A 27749-nucleotide genomic window follows, 5' to 3' on the forward strand; every position below is an offset into this window, starting at 1 on the left:
ATACAGCACTTACTGGATGTAGGTGTGAGCAACTTAAGCTCTAATTCTGTGAAGAATTACAGTGTAGGAGAACTGCGTGCTTTGCAGATTTTCTGTTAACATTCAGTTACCATTTCTCATGCTGTACGAAGGCAGCTATGTTTATAATGCTTTCTAAAAAGTTTATCGGTGTTATCTCCTCATTTATATCGCTATAAGAATATGCTTAAATGTAGGAACTTATTACAAGATAGGCAAAATAAATTAGCAGTTGTGTGTAATGCCTGAAAAAAAAATTGGCTAGTTTTTCTTTACAAATAATGTACAAATTATAGTGTAATTATTGCACATATTGCATGTTTATAAACCTCTTATTCACTGGAAACTAATCATGGATATGGATTTAATTCTGAACTGTAACTTCTTTTTAGGTAAGTTAGCTATGAATATTCTTGTGGTTTTGAAGAGCAATATATGCTAAATATGCAAGTGGGTTTAGTTTTTACTTTGCATAATAATTCCAACCGATAAATGGTGTTTTATGCATTGTGTTCATTAGAGCTTTAACTGCTAATCTCATATGGAAATGTTGCTTTGTAGGGTAAAATTCAGAGAGAGGGCCTGGGATTCCAGAGTGAACTTGTACATTCCTTCAGGGCAGTTTTGCAAGGGAGGTTGTTGTGTTTTAAAGGTAGTTGATAAGAGACCTGCACCACCAACCCCAGACCTGCACCACCAACCACCATCATGCATTAGTCTATAGAAGGTATTTGGGTGAACATACTCCTGTACCACTCTGTACCACCATTTATCCAAGTGAAATTTTTGACCATTTGCAGGATACATTATAAATCAGGATGTCACTACCAGACAATCAGATTTGAACATTCCTTGCATAAAGTAGCTTGCCTATATCCCTTAGGAATACATCACTTAACTGTGTTTATGTGACAGTGTTGATATGCCTGGTTTTACATGAAAGTTAGGGTAGCGTGTTATTTATGTCATCATGAATTCAGAAAGTAGGTGGTTGTGCTTTATATATACTGAGGTTATCTTCTCTGGACAAATCACTCAGAGTAATTGAAAGATGTAGTTTTATCACATAGTTATTAATTAAATCAGAAAACTTTTTTTTCTTCAGAGTTGGGTTTTGCTACTACCTCTTTTTTTTTTCAGTGTTCCCTGCTCTGAGGTGCTGACAACAGATTAACATGAAACAGAGCTCTGTTGAGCCTAATTATGTTATAGCTCATTGTTTTGGGGACCTATAAAACTGTTCGCTCCCTTTTTATGAGGCTGTAGTCACAATGAAAGGCCATAAACAGTGCATTTGCTCTCTCCTATGGGACTGGAGATTTCATTAGACAACTCTAATAAAGGCCTGATACAGCTGCATTTACACTGGAAGTGAATGTTTCTTTATCAGGTCTTAATCCTTAGTAGGTCAAGTGGGAGAGAATGACAGCAGGCTAACTTTTATCAGCCTTAAATGTCTGAAAGCTTAATTTCTTTTAAAATTATTTGCTATTTAAATGATGACTGAAGACATGCTTTACTGTACTTCAGAGGAAAGACTTTAAATATTAGGGTGTTATAAACCAAAACAAAATAGAGACCTTTCTATACTTTCAAGCAGGTCACCAATATGTGGCTGCTGAAACAAGATTTCCACATCAAAGGGGGTTTATTATTATTATTATTATTATTATTATCTACATGGGCTGTGGGGAGGACAACATGTTTAGCATATTTAGCCCTTTGATATGTTGTGGAAAATAATCCCCTTCCTTTATGTAAGTCTCTACTGTCTGTGAATTTAAAATTGGAACAGTCCTGTTAAATAGCTTTCTGTTGTATATGTTCCCCTCTAAGACCTTTTTTTCTCTTTTCTGTTTGGATAATATATGAGTGTATTAAAATTTTCAATTCAGTTTTTCAATTTTCTAGTAATTTAGTTGTAAGTTGTAATCCTGTAAGATTTAAAGCTGGTTCTTCTTTTTTTTTTTTTGACTGTCCCAATGCTTTTTCATACAGACACCTACTTAAATTTTTGTATTATCATAATAATCTTTTCTTCCCTTTCCATGCTATAAGGTTATGGATATACATATGATTATTTGACAGGAATACACTCCAGTGTCTGTTTTGTTTAATTGGTACTGCTAACCTGCTTGTTACTGTTTTACCACAGGATGCGAGCATGGGCAGTTTCGCTGTGGAAATGGTCGCTGTATTCCTGCAGACTGGAGGTGCGATGGGGCCAGAGACTGCTCAGATGATACAGATGAAGCTGGTTGTCGTAAGTGAAACAACTGTAGAGCAAATTTTGATAACATAAGAAATACCGAGCTCCCAAAGTGCTCCCAACTGTACCTGTGCTACAAGAGTGAACATTATAGGGAGAGAGAGGCGGAGAAAAATCCTAGTTGTCTGAGATGACTACAATCTGCTCAGTCCTGTGGAATCCTGAATATTGGATGCACATGCCAATACCACCAGTATGACCTGGGCTCCAAATTTTTGGAGCTTTGAGACCCTAGACAATGAACTGTACCTACTGCACCTTAAGCAGAGTCTTAGATAGTTGTTTAGAGTGCTTGTGTTGTCCTCCGCGTATGCAACTCTGACAAAAATTGCATTCAGATGGGCTACAATGTCCAGGCTGACTGTCCAAGACTCTTTCAAGCTAAATATTAAAATATATATATATACACACATTACATATACATATACATTAATATACATATATATATATATATATATATATATATGTAAATGAGGATATTCCCTCCACAGTCTGTTTACACAAACTTGCCTGCATTTATGTTCTGGATGCTAGTGTTCTTTGAGCTCTTGTGGGCTGGTGTGGTTATCAGCCCACTTACAGGTTAGGCCAGTTTTTGTCCTGTAGCTGATGTCAAATGCAAAAGACTAATTTATGTTGATTCTTTTCACACTGGATTGTTTCTTTGTTGCGTGACCCATATAATAATTGGAGGTCATTCACACAGCTTGGCAGACTGATTTGTTGCCTAGCATTTATTTAGCTCCAAAAATAAGTGCAATTCTTAATGAAGAATTGCCTTAAACTGGGAAAAAAAAAGTGTTGTCCTATAGCTTACTATTTCAGCTTAGTTCTGAGCTGCAGCTGGATAGAATTGGTTGGGCTTTGAACAAAGGGAGAGTAAAATTTGTATTGACTTTGTGAAAGCTAACAGAAACCTGACATCTGCTATATTTGTCATAGTTGTAAGCATGATACTGAATTGTTCTCATTTTCATACTCGTGATGATTTAGGAAGATGAAAATGAAACGTTACATTTTTTTTTCAGTTAATTGTGCTTTTAAAAACAATGTGCTAGTGTGCTATAGTTAGTGGGGCACAAGTGTTTAGGAAGATAGTTCTAAACTATTTAAAACTGGCCTATGGTTAAAATAATATTACAAGATTTTTCTTTGGTACCCAAAACAGGAATCCAAAAAAATATACATGAAGTCGATTGTCTGTGATTGACTTTATCTAGTTACTTTACCTCTAATATTATTTTGTACTTATCAATGCTAAATCTACAAAGTGATTTCATTTTCTGCCTTGAAACCTTTTGTTTGCATCAATACTTTTGCTTACATTTCATTCTGTGAGCACAAAGTGTTTCTAGATGACTTTGCAGCACAGCAAAAACATGATCCCATGAAAAAAGATCATTAAGACCAGAGTCCTGTCTACTGGACTGTTTTGTGCCAGTGATTCTTCCCAGGAGTATTAACTAGGGGTGGAGCAAGTAAGCTGTAACACAGTTAGTTTCAAGCATTTATTTTGATCTTCCTCTCTAATGGCTCCCTGTTGCTTGGCTATTGAAAAATCCAGAGTGGAGCTGGGACAGCAGCATTCGGGTTGTTCTGACATGACCCTCACTTTTGCCTTATGAATTCATGTAGAAGAATCATGAGCTTATTTTTGAAAGATCTTCCTACCAGGGATAGAGCATCTGGGGTGGAGTGAGGGAAATTGAATGGATTTCTGTGAGCCTAGGGAAGCTAGCATTACTCCATATAGAAGTGCAGAAAAAGAGGCTCTCGCAGAGGACAGTCCAGAGCCCCAAGCTTTTGCTATGGCCTGCCTTTCTCCATGGGAGGATGCAAAACTGAAGATCCATACAAAGGAGTTCACTAAAACTAAAGTTTACCTAAGTTCACTAAAACTTGAGTATCCTTGTGCTGCACCCCCTCCCTGATCTGTTCCTTTTCTTTGATTTGTAGTTGTATTTCTTTGGTTTGTTCATGTATTTAGTGGAAGTTTAAATCAACTGATACTTGAACCTTAAGTCTTTCTATTTATTTATTTATTTTTATTTGAAATTGCTTTCCCACATGTTTGTGAAATGACTTCTTTATTCTCTGCTTACTTAGCACAACCTACCTGTGAGGGAAATCAATTCCAGTGTCAGACTGATGGTGAATGTATCCCACACTCCTGGGTATGCGATGATGAGGAAGATTGTGAAGATGGTTCAGATGAGCATCAACAATGTCGTAAGTATTTAATATCTAATGTTACACCAACTTCATGAAGTAAGAGATCATTAGCATAACATATTGATAAAATACAGTAACAAGCCTGTTCTAAGTGCAGCTTTTACCAGAAGAGTCTCTCCAAAGTAGTTTTAGAAATTATATATGCAGATAGGACAAATTTGCTATATTTTATCTAAGAGGCATCTCAAAATCTTTAAATCTGAAAATTACTGATGTTTTAGTTAATTAAAAATAGGAAAAAGAGGGAAATATACAGTGCATACTAGTTCTGTGGCTGATACAGAATTTAGTAGTTAAAAAAAATGGTGAAATCTACATAATACCCTGATACATAAACACCATCACAGCAAAAGCTGCTTCAGTCATTGGATAACAGAATTCATACTAGCATCTCAGAATTAAAAAACAAACAAACAAAAAAAACCTTCCTTTCTTTGTAGAAGTTTTAAATTTATGCATAGAAAAAGGAGTTATCAAGCAGTTAAAGTAAGCATTGTTAAAGATTCTTGTGTCGTCTTCAGAGATGCTATTTAATGGTGCTACTATTGAAAATGACCAGAGCAGTTCTTTCTCATATTGGATGTATGAGAAGTGAGTATTCCTCCCTCATAGTGGATGGGAGGAATACAAGAAGTCCTGGTATGGGATGAAAGTTTAGTCTTCTGTTATTTGGACAGCATAATCTTAGGACATGGTTTGTATTAGCACTTCACTTTAATGTGCTACACTGGTGTAAAACAGCAATTCAAACATAATTAATACACAAAGTGTTTAATGTTCTCCATGTATTTTAGCAGCCTCACTGCCATTGCTGTAGGCTTTTCTCTTTTTGGTATTGGTAATAAGATACATATTGATTATAAATAATAATAAAATACGTTACTCTGATTTTTGAATTTAGTAACTAAGCAGTTTAAGGGCTACATACGGTTATATTTGTGCCAAGGTAATGAACGGTGAACTGGGATGACTGTCACACCAAATTATATTCTCTGCTGCGTTGTGGCATGAAAAAGGAAGAGCAAGTGTTGTAGTGTTCTAAAGAACCAATTTGCTGCTACTTCTAGTATCACAAGTTCCTTTAAGTGATATGATTCATTTATTTTTCCCGTTTGGTTCTATGTGTAATTTTTGGATAACTTCTTTAAATTGCCTGAACAGCTCGGGAGGTGTTCAGTAACCCCCTTGATTAAAGGTTCACAGGTTTGTTTTGGAAGAATTTTTCTCACAGCTTAGGTGCGTGCTTTTCGATCTTGGTATGTGGTCCCGCTAAGGATGGAAAAGTTGGAACTAAGGTGAACTGCGTTTTGCTTCCCTCTTCCTCCGTGAAGGTGTCAGCACATCCGCTGTTTGTGCATTAACTAAGGAATCTGTAGATAAAAATGCAAAATGGTCAACAGCTCTAGGTTAACTTTTGAACTGGGTCACAGTAACACCGTTCTCCATGTACTCGTTAATCGTGAATGTTTTGAAAAGTCTCTGTAAGTAATTACACAGCAGAACTGTGCTGTTGTGCTGTTTTTGAGCCATCTCCTTGTATGGGACTTTTTATCTCTGTGCTTGGGAATGATAGAGGAGCTTTTATTTCTTGAAACTTCCAAAATCTTCCCTGAGAGCCAGCTGGCCAACAGATCTGTGAGTCACAAACGCAAAATTACAAAAATACCTGTTCTACTTTGCTGTATTGATCTCTCTTCTTTTTCTAATGACATGAGTATCTGAGCTTGCTTTGGGAACACTGCTGAAAGGAGAAAGAATAGAGACCCCTGTAAAGCAGCAGACCAGATACCAGCATATGGATTGGGGTGATGTGGAGACATGAGTTTGGAAGGAACAAAACTGTAAATGGCAGAAGGGAGGAAAAGTTGGCAGTGATTTTACCCTTCAGTTCTATCTTCATAGACTCAATTAATTTGCCTAAGAGGAAATGAGAGTGTAATTTAGCTCAAGTAGAATCAAAGTAGAATCATACAGTTTTATGTGGTTGCTTTTCACTGACATAGTTGTCTTGAGAAGAGATGTAATCGTTCTCAGCCCGCCGTTAGTTACTTGACTGTTGAGGCCCTGGCTGTATTACAGAGAAGTGCCTTACCTCCAGCTCTGCAGTGTTTACGTGGTGGCAGTATAGATGATTTCTTGTTCATATTCATTATGCTTGGGTAGTTGACCAAATAACTGATAGGCACTGACAGATATTGACCCAGTAAACAAAATAACAGAGAATAACTTGACACAATGAGAACTAGTAGTTTAATCTTTTAGGCAGAACAATTACAAAGAGGTAATTTTTAACCTAGAGGTCAACCCTGCTAGTGGAATGAAGCAGTAACCATGCAGGCTACAGACAGCCTCACAGAGTTATTTGCTATCTGCTTGTCAAGCATTTTTAAGTCCACCTGCGCATGCAAAAGTAAAGGAGGGGGGAGAAAGTCTTATGCTTGTATTTGTGAGAAGGATGGAGTAGTTAAGAAAGGAAGAAGGAAAGTAGTTTTCTACATTAAAAACTCCTGGTTGAAGGAAAAAACTCATGAGTGCCTGTTTCTTGCAGCTGGGAGGACATGCTCAAGTCAGCAGTTCACGTGTTCAAATGGACAATGTATCCCGAGTGCATACAGGTGTGATCGAGTAAAGGACTGCACTGATGGAACAGATGAAAGAGACTGCCGTGAGTCTTAACCCTTAGCACTATATCTAGTTTCATCTCATCTCTCTGTGGCATTTTAATCAATTTGTAAGATTAAAGGGCTTGTTGATGGACAGGATGCCCACAATATGCTTCTTGTTATGAGTTTCATTGCAAATTCTTTTGTGTATTAGAGCTGATATTCTGATACAGGTTCATTATTGCAGTACTCAAATGCAAACTACTACCATGGGGTCAAGACTTCTTGTTTGTCATTGCCTGAAAAATAATAAATATTGCACTGGAGAAAAACAACCATGTTTAAATGGCTTAAAGCCTTAGGAAACTCAGCTAATTTTGCATTTTTTTTTCATATTCTGTTTGTATACCGTTTACTGAAATCAGTGGTAACTATAACCTGTACAGAAAAGAAGAATTTGATCCCAAATAATTTATTTGAAGGACTTAACCCTTTGAAAAGCATTTGTTTTCAAAAACTGCAGTTTCTCATGGAAATGAAGCAGCATTGGATCATACTGCATTCAGAAAAGCTGTTTATATTGTGCCAATAAAACAAAGATGGACAAGTATCTTTTTTTCCAGTCTAACTTCCACAGAGTTGAGGCTGCCTGACTGTCTGGTTACAGCCTCCCTAGATCCTAGCCTAGATTGAGTACTGATGAAGAAGACAGCTGGCCACAGAATCGAGGTTATGTTTTTCAGAGATGCTTTTGCCTAATAGCTATGCAAGAGTGTGTGTAACAGCATGTCTGTTCATTGTTGGTATTGAGGAAAATCTTTACATGTCATTCATATCAGCTGTTAGAACTTAGTATGCCTCTGAGAAAAAGGCCAAACTCTAAACTTTGATCAGAAGCAGACTGGAAGCAGATCTAGGGGGTGGGAAATAGAGGTTAGCATGATAAAGAATAATTAAAGAAGCAAGAAACGAGTTGTTGTTAATGGTTCCACTTTGAGAAATAAGGGCATATGTGCATGCCATGTAAAGGAAAACTGGTATATTACATGGTTAGCCAACTGCTAGTGCATTTTATCCCTGACCCAAAAGTGGCTAAAAATGTGTGCTCTTAAAAGTGAAAGGTGTTTTAGAACTAAATGATACTTTGGAATAAAAGGTTGCTGAGACAACCAGCTTGGAACTTTTCCATTAGGCAGACCCACAGCCAATTTTTAAGTCACCAACACAAGTGGCTAAATGCCAAGATACAAAGTACCCAGTACCCCATATCATTGCTGGAAGAATATCTTCTGTAGCTTGGCATTTCTTTCTTAAATTTCAGGGACAAAGAGATTTCATAACTTAATTTAGCAAATGTATTACATGTAAAAAAAAATTCTTGAAGATATTTGTTTGAAAAAAGCATTATCTATGAACTGAAAAAGAGGAACTGCTCAGCACCTCTGAAAAGTAAGACTAAAAAAAGTAAAAGACTAAAAAAGTAAAGACTGTAAGTAGTCTGTGAATAAGGTATGAAATAGCCAAATGAAATGAAGTGATTATTATAAAGCAGTAAATCTGTAACAGATTGGGAGAGGAGTCCTAAAGACAATGTCAGAATTCTTTCTTTGGACTAGAAGCCACATTAACACGTGAAAATTGGACTGCGCATTTTATTTCATACTTAACATTCTCAGCTAAATAATTAAAAAGGCAGTTTGGAAAGGAGTCTCTAGATACCTTAACAGTGGTGCTCTGCCGCTGTGTGCTCCAGTCACTGCTGCATCAGACAGTAGGCCCCGTGACTGTTGTGAAGGCAGAATATTTAGCCCCAGGGAGAGGAACTGCCTCATATCAGTCAGCAGCCACTACTCTGTTTTATTAGAATATGTGTTGACAGTCCCTCTGAGACAGAAGAATGACTGTGACTTGGAACATTAAAAGTTGCAGTGTTGGACTAGTCTAAAGAAATGTGATGGTGCTGAAGACAGGTAAGTCAGGAAGACTGAAATGACAAGCCCCATCTTTGCAAGGTCTGACACTTTAAATAGAAGCCATAAGACAAAATGAATTGTTTGGTAGCTTTATGATTAGCTATACAATAGGAATCAGTTTAAGTATTAGATTTTACTGTTTTAAAGCAGGCTTCAGGAGTTGCTTTGAACATTAATTTTTCCCACTGTTACTATCCATCTCCCTTTCTACCCTATTTGATATAAACAAATATAAGAGAAGTATAACTGTTTTTTTCTCTTCCTTTGTCACTACTTTTCCCTTATCACATGATTTAATAAATAAAAACAAAACGTCCAGGAACTATGGAAGAAAAAGAGCTATTTAAAATGGATCCTGTTATTTTATGGAGCATCACAGAATGCAAATTTACGTCTGTTTACTTATGCCTTGCACTCATTGGTCTTTCTGGAAGCAAATTTAAATTGTAAAGAAGATGAAGTTTTATTGCTGAATAAGTTACATTATTTAAGAAACTAGTCAATTGCAAAATGTCACCAGTATGAAGTAACTCAACAATTAAACAAGTAATAAAACAGAACAAGGGGATTCAGAACCTTAGTCCATTTTAGTGCTAATGGGATTAACAGGAAGGGAAAACTACCCATGCAGAGGCTAAGATAAACATCAGAACAATGTTTCAGCTATGGGTCATGTAATTAGTGCATTGAAGCTGTTTCAATTTCATAAAATGATTTTTTTTTAATTTCTGTTAAATATGCATATCAGGTTGTTTTTCCAGCTGTCTTAGTAGTCAGCAGCTAGCAAATACTTCCATTTTAAAACTTCAACAATGCCGAATGAAGTGACAGGCTATTTAGGGTCACAAATACTTCTTTGTAGTAAGTTGCCAATACTGGCATCACTTTGCTGTATTGTATTCTTAATTTCTTTCAGTTAGAGGTAGAATTTTCTCTCCTGCCTCAGGTTTGCAGTTGAAAAATGAAAATCCCAGCCATGTCCAATTTTGGTCTGCGGTGACTGACAGAATACAGCTCTGAATTCACTTCCTGGATACAGCCTTGGTGGCTGAGCACTGTGCTGAGCCCAATAGGGAGAAAGGGGAAGTTTTTTAGTAATGTGTATTTGTTTATGTATTTGTATGTGTATATGTGTTTGTTGAGGTTGATGGGCTGAGTGCTGGGCCAGAAGCTCTAGATTTTCGCTTCTAATTTAGATGTTGAATTGCTGCCATGGGTCAACTGCCTAACCTGTTAATTCCTGCCTCTTGTTTACTGCACTCAGTAGCTGTTGTGGTCAGGAAGTGGGCAGTCAGGTCTGGGATGGATTTGCAGAGATGGGGGGTGAAGGTGAACAAAGATCAAGAACTGAAGAGATCATAAGGGATGTAGTCCAAACAGGAAGAAAAGGACTGTGGTCAGAGGCTAATGCTCTTAAGTTGGACAAATTGTATATAACAGCTCCAGGATAAGGCAAAAATTCAGGCTGAAGGAAATGTCTGCACCAGGGAGAGTTTGGGTAAGGGAAGAAGCAAAACTGAAGCAAGGTAAGAAGGCAGCAAAAGGTTATAGTGGCAGGCATCAAAATCAGGAATTAAGGCTAGGGACAAGGCTCTGGTTGGTCTGACAGCCCTCAAAGCATCACTGCTATGAAGTCTGCCTGACACCATGTGGCTCAAAGGAGTCTTGGGCTTGGGGTAAGTCCTTCTCCTAGTGTCTGTTAGCTCTCTGGGCAATGATATGCCCACTGTGAGATGGTGACTCGTGGCAGTGAGTCAGAGTTTTAATTAGTTTAGTTTTGTAAAATGTTCAGAAGCTTTGCTGTGATTAAAAAAAAAAAAGACACCTGGAAGTAGGAAATTGCCTTTTTATTTTCCTTTATCCTTCTTGGAACATGGATTGGATTTACATAAGGTTATACTTCCTGTATACTTCCTACACCTCTGTGTGACAGAGATGGGTGTCTACTGAATCCAATACCAATTGCAGCCATTTCCTGTTACTGTTTTTGCATGGATGTATTTCCAGCTTGCAGAACAAAAGTGTTAGGCAGAGAGCAAAGTAATAGAGCTTTGCAATTCCTGTGACATGGCTTTCAAGCATCTTCCACATGCCATTTAAATGTCTTTGCAACTGTTGCCCCAGACCAGGTTGTGGGTTACAAGGAGCAAGGTGTCTTATCTGTCATTTGTGCTGCCATCTACTAGTTGATCATATTTTGCACTGAAGTGCTGGCATATTATGGGGAGAGACTGCAGAGGAGTATTTTGGCTAAGAAAAAGAGATGTCTCAGAAGAGGAGAGAGAGAAGAGCTCACATTCTGCCTGCACACTGGAATGAATGTAGTTGGGTTTCTCCCTGTTTCCACAAAGCTTGTATTATCTTCTAGGAACGGTGATCTCAAGGAAAAGATCTCCTCTTTTCAGTTTTCTTTAATAAGCCACAGGTTCTTGGAAGGAGAAGACAAATGAAACAGTGTTCACAGGAAATGGAGGCTCTTCACAATTAAGACATGGTGAAAGAAAATGCTGTATTTTCTTTCCTGTCAGTCCCTTCACTTTTCATTCTAACTCCATCTTTAGTCTTATGCTGCAGTCTCTTTTCCACTCGCCACTCTTGTACAGCTGTATTCTGACTTCTGTAGATGCAAACTACCTACCTCGTCCCTCTTTTAACTGAGAACCTTAACCATCCTTTTCAACCCTTTCTAATGCACCTGTCAAAAAAAGCTACGTATCAGAGTCCCTGGAAGAGAACCCTTCCTTTGGCTTTTTTTGTAGTTCTAGGTCATGCACAGAGGTCTGACACTTTCTCCATGCGTACCCTAAAGCAGGGACAGTATGACCAGCTTCTCTGATGAGCACCACTTCTTGTATAGCTTATGTTTTTTTTAATACCCAAATATACTGCTTTGGGATGAGGTGCTCACAGAGAAATCTTACTTTTTTAAAAAAGTCAAAACTACAAGATGTTTATTTTGCAAGCCCTAAATGCAGTGAATAATATAAGGACTTCCCACCTCAATTCAAAATGTCACAATGCTCACTTTCAAGATTTTCTTTGCTGGAGGGCTTATCATTAAGCTAGATCGTATAAGTATTCCAGTTTAGGGCGCTCTTTCCCCTTCTAACTCCCTCTGCCAAGGTCCAGATTCTTTTCCTTTTCAGAATTTTCCTTCTAGTGATATGGAGTAGAAAGCTCACTAACATTTTCTTAATTTTGGAGAGAAAGACAGAGTTTCTCAAGTCTTGTTCATTAGCACCTGTAAAGAACACGCAACTTTCCCGTTTTGGGCTCCCCCAGTATAATAAGAGAGACAAGGGAATGTTTTGGGCACGTGTTGACATTGTCCATGCAAGGTGTTGGAATGGAAGCTCAGGGAACTAGCAACAGAAGGCCACAGGTAGGAACTCAGCAGCTACCTTTCTTGGATTAGCCACTTGCTGTCCCTACCTGCTGGTTGCTGACTTACAGTAAGTGTGGTAAAAGTGAATGAAATGGAAATGAATCTATCAGGGAGGCAGTTGGGTTAGACCTGTTCTAGTGGACATCAACACAGCTGTTTATGTTCTCACACTGAGAACTTGACACTTAAAATCATGTAAGCCTCATCCATAGGTGACTAAAGTTTAGTGGGAATGTGATGGTATGTAGCAGAAGTGAGCAAAACAGTTTGCGGCTGCCTGGAAAAATTGCAGCTTTTCTGAGTTGTGCAGAAGTACTTTAAGATCCATGTTTTGAATTTCAAGAGTATGAATTAAAACGTGCCTAAGCGAGAGCCTGCTCTGTCTACGTTATTGATATTTATGGAGGTAAAATAGAATAAGAATTCAAACTGAAAAACTAAAAGGTGCAAAATGAAATTTGATTATTCTGTTTCTTGAGTTCATTTATCTTGCTATATTATCCCTCCACACAGAGGAAAATGTTCAATAAATCCCCCTTCTAAAAATAGCAATTATTTTCTTTTACCAGTTGCCTGAAATAAGTAACTTTTGTCTATGTAGCAATATCCTCTCCTACTCAGCATTAGTACTGCATGTGCTTAATTGGTTGGGTAGTTCCATTGAACTCACTGCTCATATGTATAAATGTTTTCAGAATTTATTTAAAGTTCTCTGAAATAATCGCATGGATTGTAAGCCATCTACTTAAGTACAACATCCAGAAAATGAAAAATCATTAGTTCTATAGATTTTTGTTTGTTTGTTTTGGGAATGAGAAAATGAGTAATAAAAAACAGTGACCCCAAAGTGGATCGTGGACTTTGGAGTTTAACATCCTTGGTTTAATTAGAACAAAAGCTTAAAATTGTGAAGTCTTTGGGTGTGAGAGCTTGCAAAATTCTAAGAGGATCTAGGGACTGTAAACCTCAGGAACTTCTTTTCTACCTAAACACGTTTATTAAAATGAAGAAAATGTAAAACTGAAATACTAGAAAATAAAAAATGTTCACTGCTTGCTCTCCTTTCATATTGCATCATCTTCTGTCATATTATAAACTCTTTGGATTGCAAATTTTTTTGAGCTGCAGGAGGGCATCTGATTTTTCTCTCATTTTTTGTAAGGATTTTTAGTAACTACATAGAGGATATTGTTAAATAGCTGTTAGAGGAGACATATATTAGATAAATGGATTGTTTTTCAGTAGTAGTAGTATAGCAAGTTGTATATTCCTGGTTTGTTTTCCAATAAATCAGGATATTCTAGTGGATGTCTGGATATGTATGACTCATAGTCTACAGTCTAATATCCATGCTAATACCAAGGGATTTCTTATTGTAGGCTACCCAAGATGTGAGCAGTTATCCTGTGCAAATGGAGCATGTTTTAATGCAAGCCAACGATGTGATGGCAAAGTTGATTGCAGAGATTCTTCTGATGAAACAAACTGCAGTAAGTACCGCATGCAGCGAGATCCCAAACAAATTAACTTTAAAAGATGGTCGATAAAGTATAAGATTTGTGATTTTCTGACAGATTTCCTGTATGTTTTTGTGTGCTATAATCTCTTTCAGCACATGGATGTACCAGTACGCAGTTTCAGTGTGCTAATGGAGAATGTATCCCACGAGCCTTTATCTGTGACCATGATGATGACTGTGGAGACAGGAGTGATGAAAATTCTTGCAGTATGAGCGTTTTTTTTTTGCTTTTTTTTTTTTAATTCTCTTTCTTTAAATTCTTTACCACGAACTGGTTCAAGTGCACAGCACATAACAAAAAACAGATTGCTCGGCTATCTGGCCATCAGAAGCTAGTCACTGTTCTACATAGTATTTTTTTTTTAGCAATAGCAGTGCTGCTTCAATAAACTTTTTCCAGGCTGACTTTGCTGCATAAGCGCCTTACTAAGCAGTAACTATTTGAATGTGCTGGATTCAGTGACAGCTTGCTTCTTGATGTTCTTGTCATTTTCTTTAGTTTAATATGATCCAAAGATAATTTTTTTTTTTTTGATCCAAATTGGTTTGGTTCCTTTTTGCATTTTTATTTTCTGATAGATGGAATGGATCTTCTAGAATTATTCCCACTGACCATAATGTACAACTCTAGAGACTTGTAGCTGTACAGCTAGTTATCTTTTAGATGTTCATGTCAGGTCTTTAATTGACAGTTCTCTTTCTGGAAATTTCCTGCTTATTCCATTCTTCATGATCAGGTATTTCAGGGTATTGCATCTCCAACCAACATCATCAATACAAAGCTGTCACTTGTCTGATCGAAGTATTTATAGAGGTCCCCCATTGATTATAGGATCTGAGTTAATTTTATCTTGTGTATTGTTGGAAGGCCATATGTTGCCATTTAATTTCTCTAACCTACCAAGGACCTAACACCAGCATGACTTCTTTCCCCTAGGATATTTCTCTGTTATCTCTTTGGCAGTGTCTGTCCTTTGGAGGACCCATAAATGTTTATGAATTCTTACCAGGGAATGCTTAACAACCATGGAGGGCTTAGACATTACTGTACATAAATGTTGTTTGTGTTTTTTACTCTCTTTCTCTGAGTACAAGGCGTACAAATATCTTTACCCCTGCTACCTTGAGCATCATCTCCTTGTTATGTCCACCTTTAAGAATCTTGGTAATAATGTCTTGTACATCTACTTGCACAATTAGTTGAGAAATTTAGCCTATCTTCTCATTTCTGTAATAAAAACCATCAATATTATTTTAAAACAAAATTCAAACCTGAAACCAGAGCAAAACAACACTGTTTACAATATATATGACATATGGAACTAGCTCAGTTTTACAGGAGAGATTATAAATGATTATTCATTTACCAGACCAGAGTAGTATTTTGAGTGTTTTGTAACTTAGAGTACATGGATTTACTGGTGTTCCTTTCCTTAGCTTATGCAACTTGCAGAGGCAACTTCTTCACTTGTCCAAGTGGCCGCTGCATTCATCAGAGCTGGATATGTGATGGAGATGATGATTGTGAAGATAATGAAGATGAAAGAGGATGTGGTATGTATTAATGCTAATTTCTAATGATGATGTGTTCCAAGGAAGTCCTCACTAAGTTAATTCTGTGGAATATTGACTGATCAAGATGTTTTAAAATTGTTTTCGCTCTGTGAAAACCTTCGAATTCCATCTTTACCATCTTTTTTTTTTTTAAACTTATGCAATATTTAGTATGTTGTAGTGTATATGATAATTATTGCTGTAATACTAAATATGATGCAAACTAAGTTTATCATATAGCAACAGCAGCTTATTCTTGCTTGGCTTTTGAAGTCAATGTTCTTTTGTTGATTTCTATAGGTGGAGGGTAAGTCTTCACAGAAAGTGATAATTCTCACTGTAGTAAGTAAAATGGGCTTTTCAAGAATTGCTTAGCTTTTTTTTTCACGAACTTTCTAGGAATAGTTACTTTGTAATAGAAGAAGAGCTGAACTTTTTGATTCTTCCTTCTGTATGCAAACTATTCAGATTTTACCTTCAAAATATAATTATAGGCATGTACATGTAGTCAGAATTTTTTCCAGTATACTGTTTGCAGCGTGTTTTTTTTTTTCCTGTGCAAATTTTTAGGTTATTGATTAGAGAGACATAAGGCTTCTAGTAACCAAAAAAAAAAAAGGTTGATAATGAGAATAACTCAGTTCCTTCCAAGATCTGTCCTGCAAGAAATAGAAATTTGAATGAATAAAAGTGTGCGTGTTTTTTCTCTTTCATTGGCCTTTTCTATGATAAGCATTCTCCACTTCATCTAGACAGCCTTTATATGGTTTTAGACCACAAAACCGTGTTTCCATTTCTGGTGTACCAGTTACTCTAAAGCTGAATTCTTTTACTTCTTCTAAACACCACATAAAATGAAAAGAAGTATTGTTTGCATTGTAGTTTGAAGGTAAAAGAAAGAGCATGACAAGGAAGTATTGAAGATACTTCTTTTATAGTCTTTCCCAGCTGTGTGCAGTAATCAGAAACTGAATAATGGAGGATTGCGATGCTTTGGGAAGGTTTTAGTGAAGAAACTTCAAGTATTATTTGAAACATATTCCTCAATTAGACTTGTTTCTCTTCTCCACAGAAAGTGGTCATCATGAATGCTACCCAGGAGAGTGGGCCTGCCCTGGGTCAGGGCATTGCATTCCAATTGGGAAAGTGTGTGATGGAGCTGCAGACTGCCCTGGAGGAGAAGATGAAACTAACATCACTGCGGGCAGACATTGTAGTACGTATTAGAATCAAAAGCATACATAGAATGGCAGAAATGTCTGTATTGATATCTTTTTGCATTCACCTTTTATCTGATAAACAAAGCAGAAATTTTGGAACCTTGCTATTTTATTGGTACTATTGTGTCTGGATGGTCTGAAAAAGGCATACATGTTGTGAACAAACCACTCCTTTCATAAGTCCGTGCATGAAGTTTCACAGATGAGGATTTTAATTCCCTCTACATATCCTAAAATGTATTCTGGAAGGCTTGGAAAAGTGTGCTGTATGCCTTTTTAATTTAAGTATTTGTGTTTTTCTCTTTCTGTAAGCAAAAAGGAATGTTGAGTACTGTTTGGAACACAGGACTGAATCACTGTGTCATATGCCTTGGCTAAGTCACTTAGATGAGAGTTTTCAAAAATGTCTTTTCACCTGGGATATCTGGTTCACCAGTTGGTGGTGAACTGTGTTTTCTCTGTTGGGAGCAATGAACATGCATAATTCCTATTGACTTCACTCTTAGGAACATTGATTCACTCTGAGAATCAGGACCAGGACATTTTACATTTTCAATTTTCAGGAAGAGGAAAATTCCTACTAATGAAACCATGCCTTTAGGAATAGGAAGACAGGAAAAAATAATAGGAATTTAAAACTTATCATAAGAGCACCTCTTGCTTTGCTAAATGGGGTAGTTGTGACATCAGATGTGGGCTGCAAAATGAATTGTTTAACAAGAGGCATTAAGAAAAGGAAGAAGAAAAGGAAGTAGGAGGAAGTCAACAAGTGCTCTACAATTTTAATTTGGTCACCTGTCATGGAACTGTTTATTAGTTATTAGTACAAAGAAAGGGAAGAGTGATGAAGGTAAAAAGAACGAAGAGAAGAAAAAGACGAGTTTTTCCATGGACGCAATCCATCCTGTATATTCTAATGTGTTGGAGTAGTAGGCATATACTTTTTAATATACTGAAATAGGTTATTTTTTCAGCATAAAACAGTAAATTATGAGGTTATGTACCAATAGATGGAGCTCAAGGAAGTGTAGTTCACGAGTAGGTTTTGTGGAACCAGAGAAAGGTATGGTGTGTTGCAGATGGCTTCCTCTGTGCATCTGTTCACAGGACATTCCTACTATTGGTGTCTCTTAGAAGATCAGTTCTTATCCTTTAACTCTATTCTCAAACCCTATTATAAACGTTAGCCTACCTTCTTTCTTTCATTTCCTTACCTGCATGTGTGTGAGCATATGGGATTTTTGTGGAACTTCAGACATCATTTCTTGTGCATATTTGTTCTAAAAAACTGTTCCTGAAATTGTAGATTGATGATTGAAAAGGCTATAGCTTTGTGACTGTCAAGTGAGGCAAAGCTGTTCTGCCAGTAATAGCTATACTTGTGTTTCTGATCTATTTCATTTCCTTTTTAGACATATCGCACTGTGCTGCTCTGAGCTGCCAGTATCGCTGTCATTCTTCTCCTTCGGGAGGGATGTGTTACTGCCCTGCGGGATATACCATAAGTAGCAATGACAGTCGTACTTGTATTGGTAAGTGAAATACAGTGATTGCAGATATCTGGTACCTTCTCACAGCTCAGTGGGAAAGTCTGGGTACTGGGAAGCTGAGTTCCAAGTGGATGATTGTACTGGCAAATAGAGAATTTCTAAAGTCAGCAAAAGAATAACTATCTAAATAGTACAACAGCTGCATGGTGACACAGAAAAAAAACAACCAACCAGATATCATAAGGATGAATTCAATTAGACTGTTAAAGACGTAGTGAGAGTATGATCATGTTTAAGATGATTTAATCTTGGGTGCTTCTTTCATTATCAAATTGTGTTAGAGGTCTTTCAGTGATTAGATGAGCAGAATATGTTTCTGCTCCAGAGATGTGTTGTGCTGTATGGATGGAAAATCAGGTAATGATGAAGTGTTCAGGACTTTTTGAAAGTGGATGAATGTGAAGACAGTAGAACATTTGTACTTTAGAATGAAAATGGGGCTTTGTATTTGCACTATGGAATAGCTGTATCTTCTGTGACATACGAGTATAGACGTTATCTATATAAAAATGAATTTTTGCAAGAATGTAAAGGTAAATGAAGTATTTTGGTGCTTGATTTCTGTTCTTTATCTGCTGTAAATTGGGAGCACAAACTGTTGGTGATATAAATGATTTATCTCAGTAATTGGAAATATAGTAACTTCAGAATCATGATATTTAGCACTGCCTAATGACAAATATTTACCCAGATTCTTTTATCAGCTTTCAGCCCAAGCTGTGGTGCTTGTGGTATTAAAGGTATTCCAGGTGCTGCATCTCTCATGAGATTTCTGTATTGTCAAGAATACTAGGTAGCCTGGGGCTGTATGAGCTGCAGTGGCAGCATGGTTGCTCTTAATAGAAAGGAGGAGTCAATGCACTGACTCCAGGCACAAAATTGTTCTTCCAGTCTTATGTGGGAAATACAGTAAGGACACATTTGCAAACCTGGTGCAGTTTAAGTGAGTCTTTTGTTGTTCTCCTTGACTACCTCGTAAACCTAGCTGTCTTGGAAATTCAAATCAATGTATTTTGGTTTGCAGAGATGCACTAATACATTTGTAGTGAAAGAAACACTTGTGATGGAGGAACAGTGTAGTGTACAATTCCAGATCTTATTTTAAATCAGTCCTACCGGTTTACAGGCAGAATTAAGCCATAGTATTAGCAAAGTGTATCTTCTCTTCATTTGCTTTTATCTCACTGTATACTGATAATTTTTAACATGCATGGAAACTGGAAAGCTACTGACAACATTTTTTCAGTACCAAAATGTACTATCTAGGAAATACTTCATTTTTACTTATGTGTCAGCAAATATTTAAAAACAGAAATTTCAGTATGAATAATATTTGAGATTTCATTTTCTCCATTTTTGGCTTAACAGTAGAATTGCCAGTTTCCAGCAATGTAGCATACTGGTAACACTGAGTTTTCAAGTGAAGGAGGTCAGGCTTTTAATGTCACAAAATCATGTGTTAAGTAGTGTTAAAAATCTCCTGAGCTCTAAATAATGACAGATATCATGAGACATCAGACAGTGCTCAGATCTGATTTTTTAAATTATTTTTTTTCAAGTCATAATTATAAATATTCATGCTTTTACAAGAAGATTAGGCAGATACTTCACAGTTTTGAAAGTAAAAGATTCTGCAGCAACCCTGGAAATTACTTTTAGAGCATATCTGTGAGAACTTGCTGAGTTGTCCTTACTGCAAACTCCACTTATATAGTATTTTGCGTGCCAAAGGGAACTTCTTTCGTTGTACTTTTTGCTGTCTGGTTGTGGTGTGCAGCCAGCTTTTAATTGGAAACCAGACACCTGTGTTAGCACGGTACCAAGTCTGAGCTAGTAAACACTGCCTTTTAGCAGGGCTTGTGTGATGATTTCATGCCAGTGGCCAAGTAAACTCCACAATACCACTCTTTCACTCCACCCCCTCAAAGGAAGAAGGGGGAGAGAAAATATGATTAAATTAAAAAAAGAAAAAGGGGTGGTGGTGGTGAAATAAGGATAACTTAATCAAGGGAAAAAGAGAGAGAAAAAAAAAATAAGCAAAGGCTGCACAGAAGCAAGGAGAGAGAAAACAATTATTATCTGCTTCCCATCAGCAAGCAATGCTCGGCCACGTCTTGGGAATCAGGGCCTCAATAAGCATAGTGGTTGTTTGGGAGGACAGACATTTTCATAACAGGAGCCCTCCCTTCTCCTACCATTTTTCCAGTTTTATGGCTGAGCACGCCATCACAGGTATGGATTATCCCTTTGGTCGGCTCTGGTTGGCTGCCCTGGCTGTGTCCCCTTCCCACCTCCTGCCCACCCCAGCCTGCTGGCCTTGGGGGGCTTGGAGAAAGTCTTGGTGCTGTGCCAGCGCTGCTGAGCAGCAGACAAAACGTTGGGGTGATGTAGGTGCTGTTCTAGCTACAATTGCAGAGCACAGCACTACGTGGGGCTGCTGTGGGGAAAGTTAACTCCATCCCAGCCAGACCCAGTACAGCTTGTTAGCTTGAGCTCAATACTACGCTCATGTTAAGATATGGCTCACCTTCAGAGAAACCCAGCCAGGTGTGCATGTGTGTGTATGAAATGTATTTGCATCTAGTGCAGCAAGAATGCTGCATAGATATGTGTTGTGGAAAGTAGACAATAACATCCCTTCCCTTTCCATCATTTTTCCTCTTCACCTGGCAGGTTTTTTTTTTTTTTGGGTAGGTCACTGGGCAGCAAAACAGTTGTTCTCTTATCTAGAAATAGAAAATTGAAGCATTTGTGAAAAAAAAAAACCACATACAAAACTTCTTTTCCCATGCCATCATTTTGAAAACAGATATAAAACAAGCAGAGAGGACGAACTTGAAGCTTCTCAAATACAATACCATTCCTTTTATACAAATCATTGTTTATAAATATACCTTGTTCACTTAACAGATTTTGACGACTGCAAAATGTGGGGTGTCTGTGACCAGCTGTGTGAAGATCGTGTGGGACATCACCAGTGCCACTGTGTGGAAGGTTATTTCCTAGAGCATCATCGACACTGTAGGGCCAACACTTCAGGTTAGTATGCAGAATTGCAAGAGTCTATTGCTGTTGTTGGACTAATAAATAGAGTTTAAAATGGGGCAGCTCACATAACTATAACATACATCTGTGTTTGATGTTAACTCTGGCCTTGAGGTTTTAAGGTCAGGACAGCATTCAGAACATCAGCAGAGATCAACAAGAGACTGGCATGTATGTGCTGGCACCTGTAGACTGGTGGAGCTGGCTGCCTGAGCAGAGCTGCTTCTTCCCAGAACGATGGCTTCTGGTCCCCAGCCCTTATTCAAAATTCATGACTTCCTCAGATCTGGGAGGTCCTTGCCAGAGCCGTACTTAATAGATGAGTTCTTATTCCTGTGGGAGGCAGTTTCCTGACCTGCTTGCTGTGGAACTCGGTGGGAGTGAGAAATCAGGAAACTTCATTATTTTTTAGGAGGACTGTACCATGCAGGAAAATGTTTTTGCTGAACTGTGAGTTCAAACGCAATAATGCTTGCCTCACACAGTGTGGTTCCCCGTCAACAGTAGGCAGCTCCTCCTGGTTGTTCACCTCCTGCTCTGTTCTGAAAGCAGACCCTGGGAAGCTCTTTTTTGTGGAGATGTAAGAGCCTGCTAGGCTTTTGTGTGAGGCAGGTGTTCCTGCCTGCAGGAATGGGAGTCACTGCTTGGCATGGCTGATTAGCAGTCTTGCTTTTCTGAAAAGCATGAACTGCCCAGTTCCCTCCCCCTTCTTTCTTTGCAACTGCTGCAGAGCAGCCATCATTCTGCAATTTTCTAAGTATGACCTCAAAAAAGACAGAATTTTTGGAGCTAATGAAATTTGACTGTATTAAGATGTGCATATGGCAGCACAAGGAAAGATTATTCTGTTTTGAGAAAAGTTCTGTATCCTTCACAAGAATCTTTCCATTCAAACTAGTGTGATTTTTAGGCCACTGAGTTGTTCTGAAAGTGTTGATTTTTCTATCATTATTGTGGAGTTCATACATGCTCTAAATTGGTTTCCTTGGATTCATTTTTACTGGGGAGGGTTCTCTGTGTAAGGTGGGTAATATTTGGACTTAAATATATTCTTCTCAGACATACATTAAACCTTTCAACAGACACCTACTTTGGAAATGAGCTTTCCTTCAGAGACTTACTGGAATCTCTCTTCTGCTGTAAGATATAGCAAAGATCTTCTGAGGAGATGAGGGAATAAAGAAGGTGGAAAGAGCAGTACAGAAAAAGCCTAAGGAACATGGTCTGCCTGCTGGAATTAAAGAATTGCCGTTGGGCAATTAAATTCAATTAAAGAATGCCGTTGGGCAGAAAAATCTTAAGAAAATTTATACTTTGATTAAAGGAGATAGGAGAGTTGAATCTTTAGGAGTTAAGATGCACAGAAGTTTTGTAAAAGTTCTATCTGGCAGAGCTTTAAACACGTATTGCTACCTGGTTTGCACCAAGACTGGAAACTAAAGGCAAATCAAAGCAAATTAGTACTCACATAGTACCATCTATCCAGGATGTATATATGTATATATTACAGTGTCCCTTTGCAAATAGCTCAGTTGCAGGGTAGTCATATATTTGTCACCCCTGCTTTCAGCTGGTATTGCGTCAATTATTTTTTCCAATGGCCGGGATTTACTGATTGGAGATCTTCATGGAAGAAGTTTTCGTACTTTGGTGCAGTCGCAGAATCGTGGTGTTGCAGTTGGAGTGGACTTTCACTTTTATTTGCACAGGATCTTTTGGACTGATACAGTGCAAGATAAGGTGGGTAGAAATTTCGAGAATAATAATTTTTTTTGTATGTGGAAGTAGAGAACAGCCAGAAGCTGAATGTGTTGATAGGCTTTTATTTTTGAGAGCACAAGCTGGCCGTATTTTTGTTTTCTAACAAAAAAGCTCCTTGAAATGTTTTATGTTAATGACTGCATTTTTCAAGCTATACTATTACATGTGACATATTTAACAAAGAATCCTATTATGTGGGAATGTCTTGAGCAACTTTTAATTTTATTTGAGATGGAGTCCAAAAAACTAATTAAGAGAAATAGTAGACATTCTTTCAAAACTGAACAATTTTTTCTCGGTAATTTTTTGGAACATGATCATTTAAAATGTAAAAACTGTGTGCCTTCCAAGATGATAAAAATCAAATTTCTTCATATACTTCAAATAGCACTGTAATTGAGCTTGGATAACAAATATTGACAGTATTTTGTGTAATAAGCCAATATTTTGTTACATTTTTTTTGAAGAGGAAATATTTTAGCTTCAAGGTAGGGTATAACAGAGTAATTAAAAAAAAAAAAAACAACAAAAAACACACAAAACAGTCTGGAGACCCTGGTGAAAGCTAGACATCACCCTTGTTCTTTCTTCTCCATGTGTAATTTAATGAAACAAAAAAAGTCCCAGGTCAAATGCTGAAATTCCAGAATCTTCATCCACATGTTGGCTGCCATGCAGAGTAAAGAAGAATCCATGGCCTGCCTCCTACTGACACCACGTATGCATCAGTTTGGTGTCACTGTCATTACGAACCTACCCAGAGCTGAAAAGTAGCATTTTCACTACAGTGCCAATGTTCCTTCTGTTGGAAAGCACACTGCATGGCTTTCAAGTAGGACAGGAAATGAGCACACAAATTTTTACTTGTTATCAGTTCTGGCATTTTTATTTTCACTGCAGAGAGTTCCTGTTACTGTGATTGCATTGACAGTAGCTGTGTTAAGTCAGGGTTAAATCTGAACTTTCATGAGATAGGAGATTTATCTTAAGTCTGTAAAAGGTGCAAATACAAGGTAATAAGTGTTTTTCCACTGCACACCCCATATGGCCAGGACTGCCTTTTTTATCTGCCCCAATGTTGTTCAATCTTAAGTAATTAATTAGGATTAATTATTCTAATTAAGTCATAACTAGAGCACCCTGAAGGAAACAATGACATTAAGAATATTCTTGTATGATATGCATTTCTGTTCTTAAATTATACTTAAATTCTAAGTATTGTTAGGGATTTATTTTACTTGTCTTTGTTTTTTCTTTTCAAAGATTAAGATGAACTAAAACAGAAAATTGTGGGTTATGTACATTGTCACCTTTAATCTCATGTAGTGTACTGCCTTCTCACCTAATGACCACAAGTTCTTCCATCAGCAAGGTTTCCCAAGAACACAATAGACGGTTAATGGTTTGCTCAGTTATCATTATTTGGACCTGAAGAATATTTAAAATGATACAATCATTTCAGCTGTTATTTTTCTTGCATATATTTACTTGTGGTAATCTGTATTTTCATACAGATACATTTCAAACTTCATGCTGTTGTTCTGAGAAAGGGATAATGATTCCTAGCTTTTCATATTACCCAGCATTAGAATCACATGACTTCTGTGTAATAAAAAATTATTGCATTTATGTTGCTCGCTTCATGTAGTTCTGAGCTTGCTTGTAAGATACTACTTCTACTTGGAGCATGATGCTGTTAAGATGAGCTTTAAATAAAAGAGAAACATAAGCAATCCTGAGCCTTCTTTCTGTCTGGATAGAGCTTTACTTCACTTTCTTTACTTTGCAAAGTAAATTTTCCTTGTGATTTCCCTCTAATGGTTGGTGCAGTAAGAGCTCCCCCATTGTTTCTGGTCACCCATGAGAGCTTTGCTAAAGCCTGTTAATTTATTTCATTTAATGCAAATACTGTTTCTTGACAGATTCCAGGAAAGCAATATGTACTTTCCTCATCTATTTTTTAATCCAGAAACCTACCATATTTGCTAAAGAACAAGGCTATTTTAGCTTCTTACTTTATTTTTCTGAAATGCTAGTTAAAGACAAGCTTCCTGTATTTCTTGCATTGTTTTCAAAATTTTTGCCAAAAAAAATAAAATATTAAGCTGTGCAATAGCTTAGTATGTAATTTGGTTGTATCTAGTGGTCCATTGTGAATCTGTGCTGAGTATGATGATAGATAACTCGTGATTAGCAAAACATCTTGAGTATTGATAATATTTGTATTGCTTTCAGGTTTTTTCTATTAATATTGATGGATCTGATTTCCAAGAAGTTTTAAATGTTTCAGTTGACACACCTGAAAATCTAGCAGTGGATTGGGTTAACAATAAACTGTATGTGGTTGAGACCAGTGTGAACAGAATAGATATGGTTAACTTGGATGGAACAAACCGTGTCACTCTTATCGCTGAAAATTTGGGAAATCCTAGAGGAATAGCACTTGATCCAACTGTTGGGTAAGTGATAAGTGTCAGGTAATGGTAAAATATACCAGAAACTCCTTTATTCACATGCACTAGGAGGAGAGGTAACAAACAGCTCAGGGAAGTCATTTTAGAATCTTATCGAAAATCATTTAAACATTTACGTTCTATCCTAAACTATTCTACATTACTGTGGGAGAGCTGTACACGGCTTTTATTCCCATTGTGTGGTGTCTGTTTTATTGCTTGAGCTGTATGTGCACGAGCACATATCTGAAATGTATCTGTATATGTACAGATATGTTTTCAGACATATGTATCTGTCTGAAAACAGACTGTGGAGTTGCCTCCAAGACTAGAAGTTATCCGTGAAGATTTCTGTTACCATCCCCAGATCTCCTACTATCTGAAATAAAGTGGTGGGGTGAAGCTGGGGAAGCTAGTGTCTCCCAGCCCAATAGGCTTCAGAAATGTATGTGAGCCATGGAAACTTAGATCTTCAGAGAACGGCAGGAGGAACTTTGTGCAGTTTACAGTGATGGATGCTGCTTTCACGATGCGTGGATTTGTCACCAGTTTATTCTGGCAGCACACTTAAGTTTGTATTTTACAAAGAATACTCAGTATTTCTGAGGTCTTTTGGGTGAAAGCATGTTTCTTTCTGGATTCATTCTATAAAAGAAAATGCAGATCACTTCTTGGGCAGGATGCATGAAGTGTGTTTTCAATGTATGCTGAGAATTAAGCTCTGGTCTGAAAGACTGCTGGTTTTAAATGATGACATAGTTTCGAAATACCATGTAAAATGTTGCTTTTTGGGGGTGAAATCTCACTGAAACATGAGACTTTTTTTTTCTTTATAGTTATTTATTTTTCTCGGACTGGGATAGTCTGTCTGGTGATCCTAAAGTGGAAAGGGCCTTCATGGATGGCACAAACCGCCAGGATTTGATAAAAACAAAGCTAGGCTGGCCTGCTGGAATAACTCTGGATATTGTATCAAAAAGGCTTTACTGGGTTGACAGCCGGTTTGATTACATTGAGACTGTAACTTATGATGGGCTTCAAAGGTAGGAGAAATATTATTCCTTGGAGGTTAGAGATATACTGATTATTTTGTATTAAGGTCAAAGATAAATTTGTCTAACAAAATGGGATTCATAAAGGATGAAAATTACAACATAATGAATGTGATGTACCTTGATAATCTATGGTGTCATACTACTTCTGGAAAATCCCAGTTCCTTCATCATGCTTTGTCTTGTTTCTACGTTGAATACCTGCTTACGCTTTTTTATAATCATAGAATCATAGAATATCCCGAGTTGGAAGGGACCCATAAAGATCATCAAGTCCAACTCCTGGCACTGACCACACAGGTCTGCCCAAAAGTTTAGACCATGTGACTAAGTGCACAGTCCAATCTCTTCTAAAATTCAGACAGGCTTGGTGCAGTGACTACTTCACTGGGGAGCCTGTTCGAGTGTGCAACCACCCTCTCGGTGAAGAACCTCTTCCTGATGTCTAGCCTAAACTTCCCCTGCCTCAGCGCAGTACCTATATAAGAGTACCTATAATGTACTCTTATAGCTCACCACTATAGTACACATTTTGACAGTGCCTGCATTTTATTATTTTTGAATATTATACGTTGTCTTAGACCATCCTATCTTTGCATCTTTTTCACAAATGAATTTATTTAAATTATTGATCTCCAAAGCACCACTTGGTGTAATGGGTATTAAGCGCATTGGGTTTTGATCTTTTTACACTTGATATATCTTTGTTGTCAGAAATTACATCCTCACTCACCTTATTGTGATGCTGTGGAAAATATATCAGCATGCAAGAAAGGAGCCTTTGAGTTTTTGTGGGACTGTGCTTTAAAGTATAGTGTTTAGAAGCCTCATTATCTCTGTATCTGTGGTAGGTCTCTGTTACTCAAACACAAGACAAAATTGTTCACTTTCAACATACCTCTTACATAGTGACTTGAAAAGCAGTCCTCTGCTCAGCTGACAGGCTTATTGCTCAATGTGTTCTTTCACTTGCAAAATTCTAAAAATAACACTGATATCTTTGATCTGCTCCTTTGTCTGTATTTTTTTCAAGGCTGTTTTCAGGGTTTAATAAGGCAAGAAAGTGTTTAGTAAAATCTCTGGTTTTTGGAGATAAAAACTTATCGCTAACAGCA

General features: G+C 37.4%; 1 protein-coding gene across 1 annotated transcript in view; it reads left to right on the top strand.

The window, feature by feature from the left end:
• The first annotated feature begins 370 nt into the window (after window positions 1-370).
• Window positions 371-27749, top strand: part of LRP2 (LDL receptor related protein 2) — a 101052-nt gene continuing 73673 nt past the window's right edge. The window contains 13 exon segments of the mRNA XM_050711658.1: window positions 371-410; window positions 2174-2281; window positions 4394-4516; window positions 7068-7184; window positions 13860-13970; window positions 14093-14206; window positions 15437-15553; window positions 16626-16769; window positions 18186-18305; window positions 21234-21362; window positions 22939-23108; window positions 25365-25588; window positions 26419-26625. Coding sequence (XP_050567615.1) covers window positions 371-410; window positions 2174-2281; window positions 4394-4516; window positions 7068-7184; window positions 13860-13970; window positions 14093-14206; window positions 15437-15553; window positions 16626-16769; window positions 18186-18305; window positions 21234-21362; window positions 22939-23108; window positions 25365-25588; window positions 26419-26625 — 1724 coding nt within the window.

The sequence above is a fragment of the Cygnus atratus genome, chromosome 6, assembly GCF_013377495.2.
Source record: "Cygnus atratus isolate AKBS03 ecotype Queensland, Australia chromosome 6, CAtr_DNAZoo_HiC_assembly, whole genome shotgun sequence".
NCBI classification, from domain to species: Eukaryota; Metazoa; Chordata; class Aves; order Anseriformes; family Anatidae; genus Cygnus; species Cygnus atratus.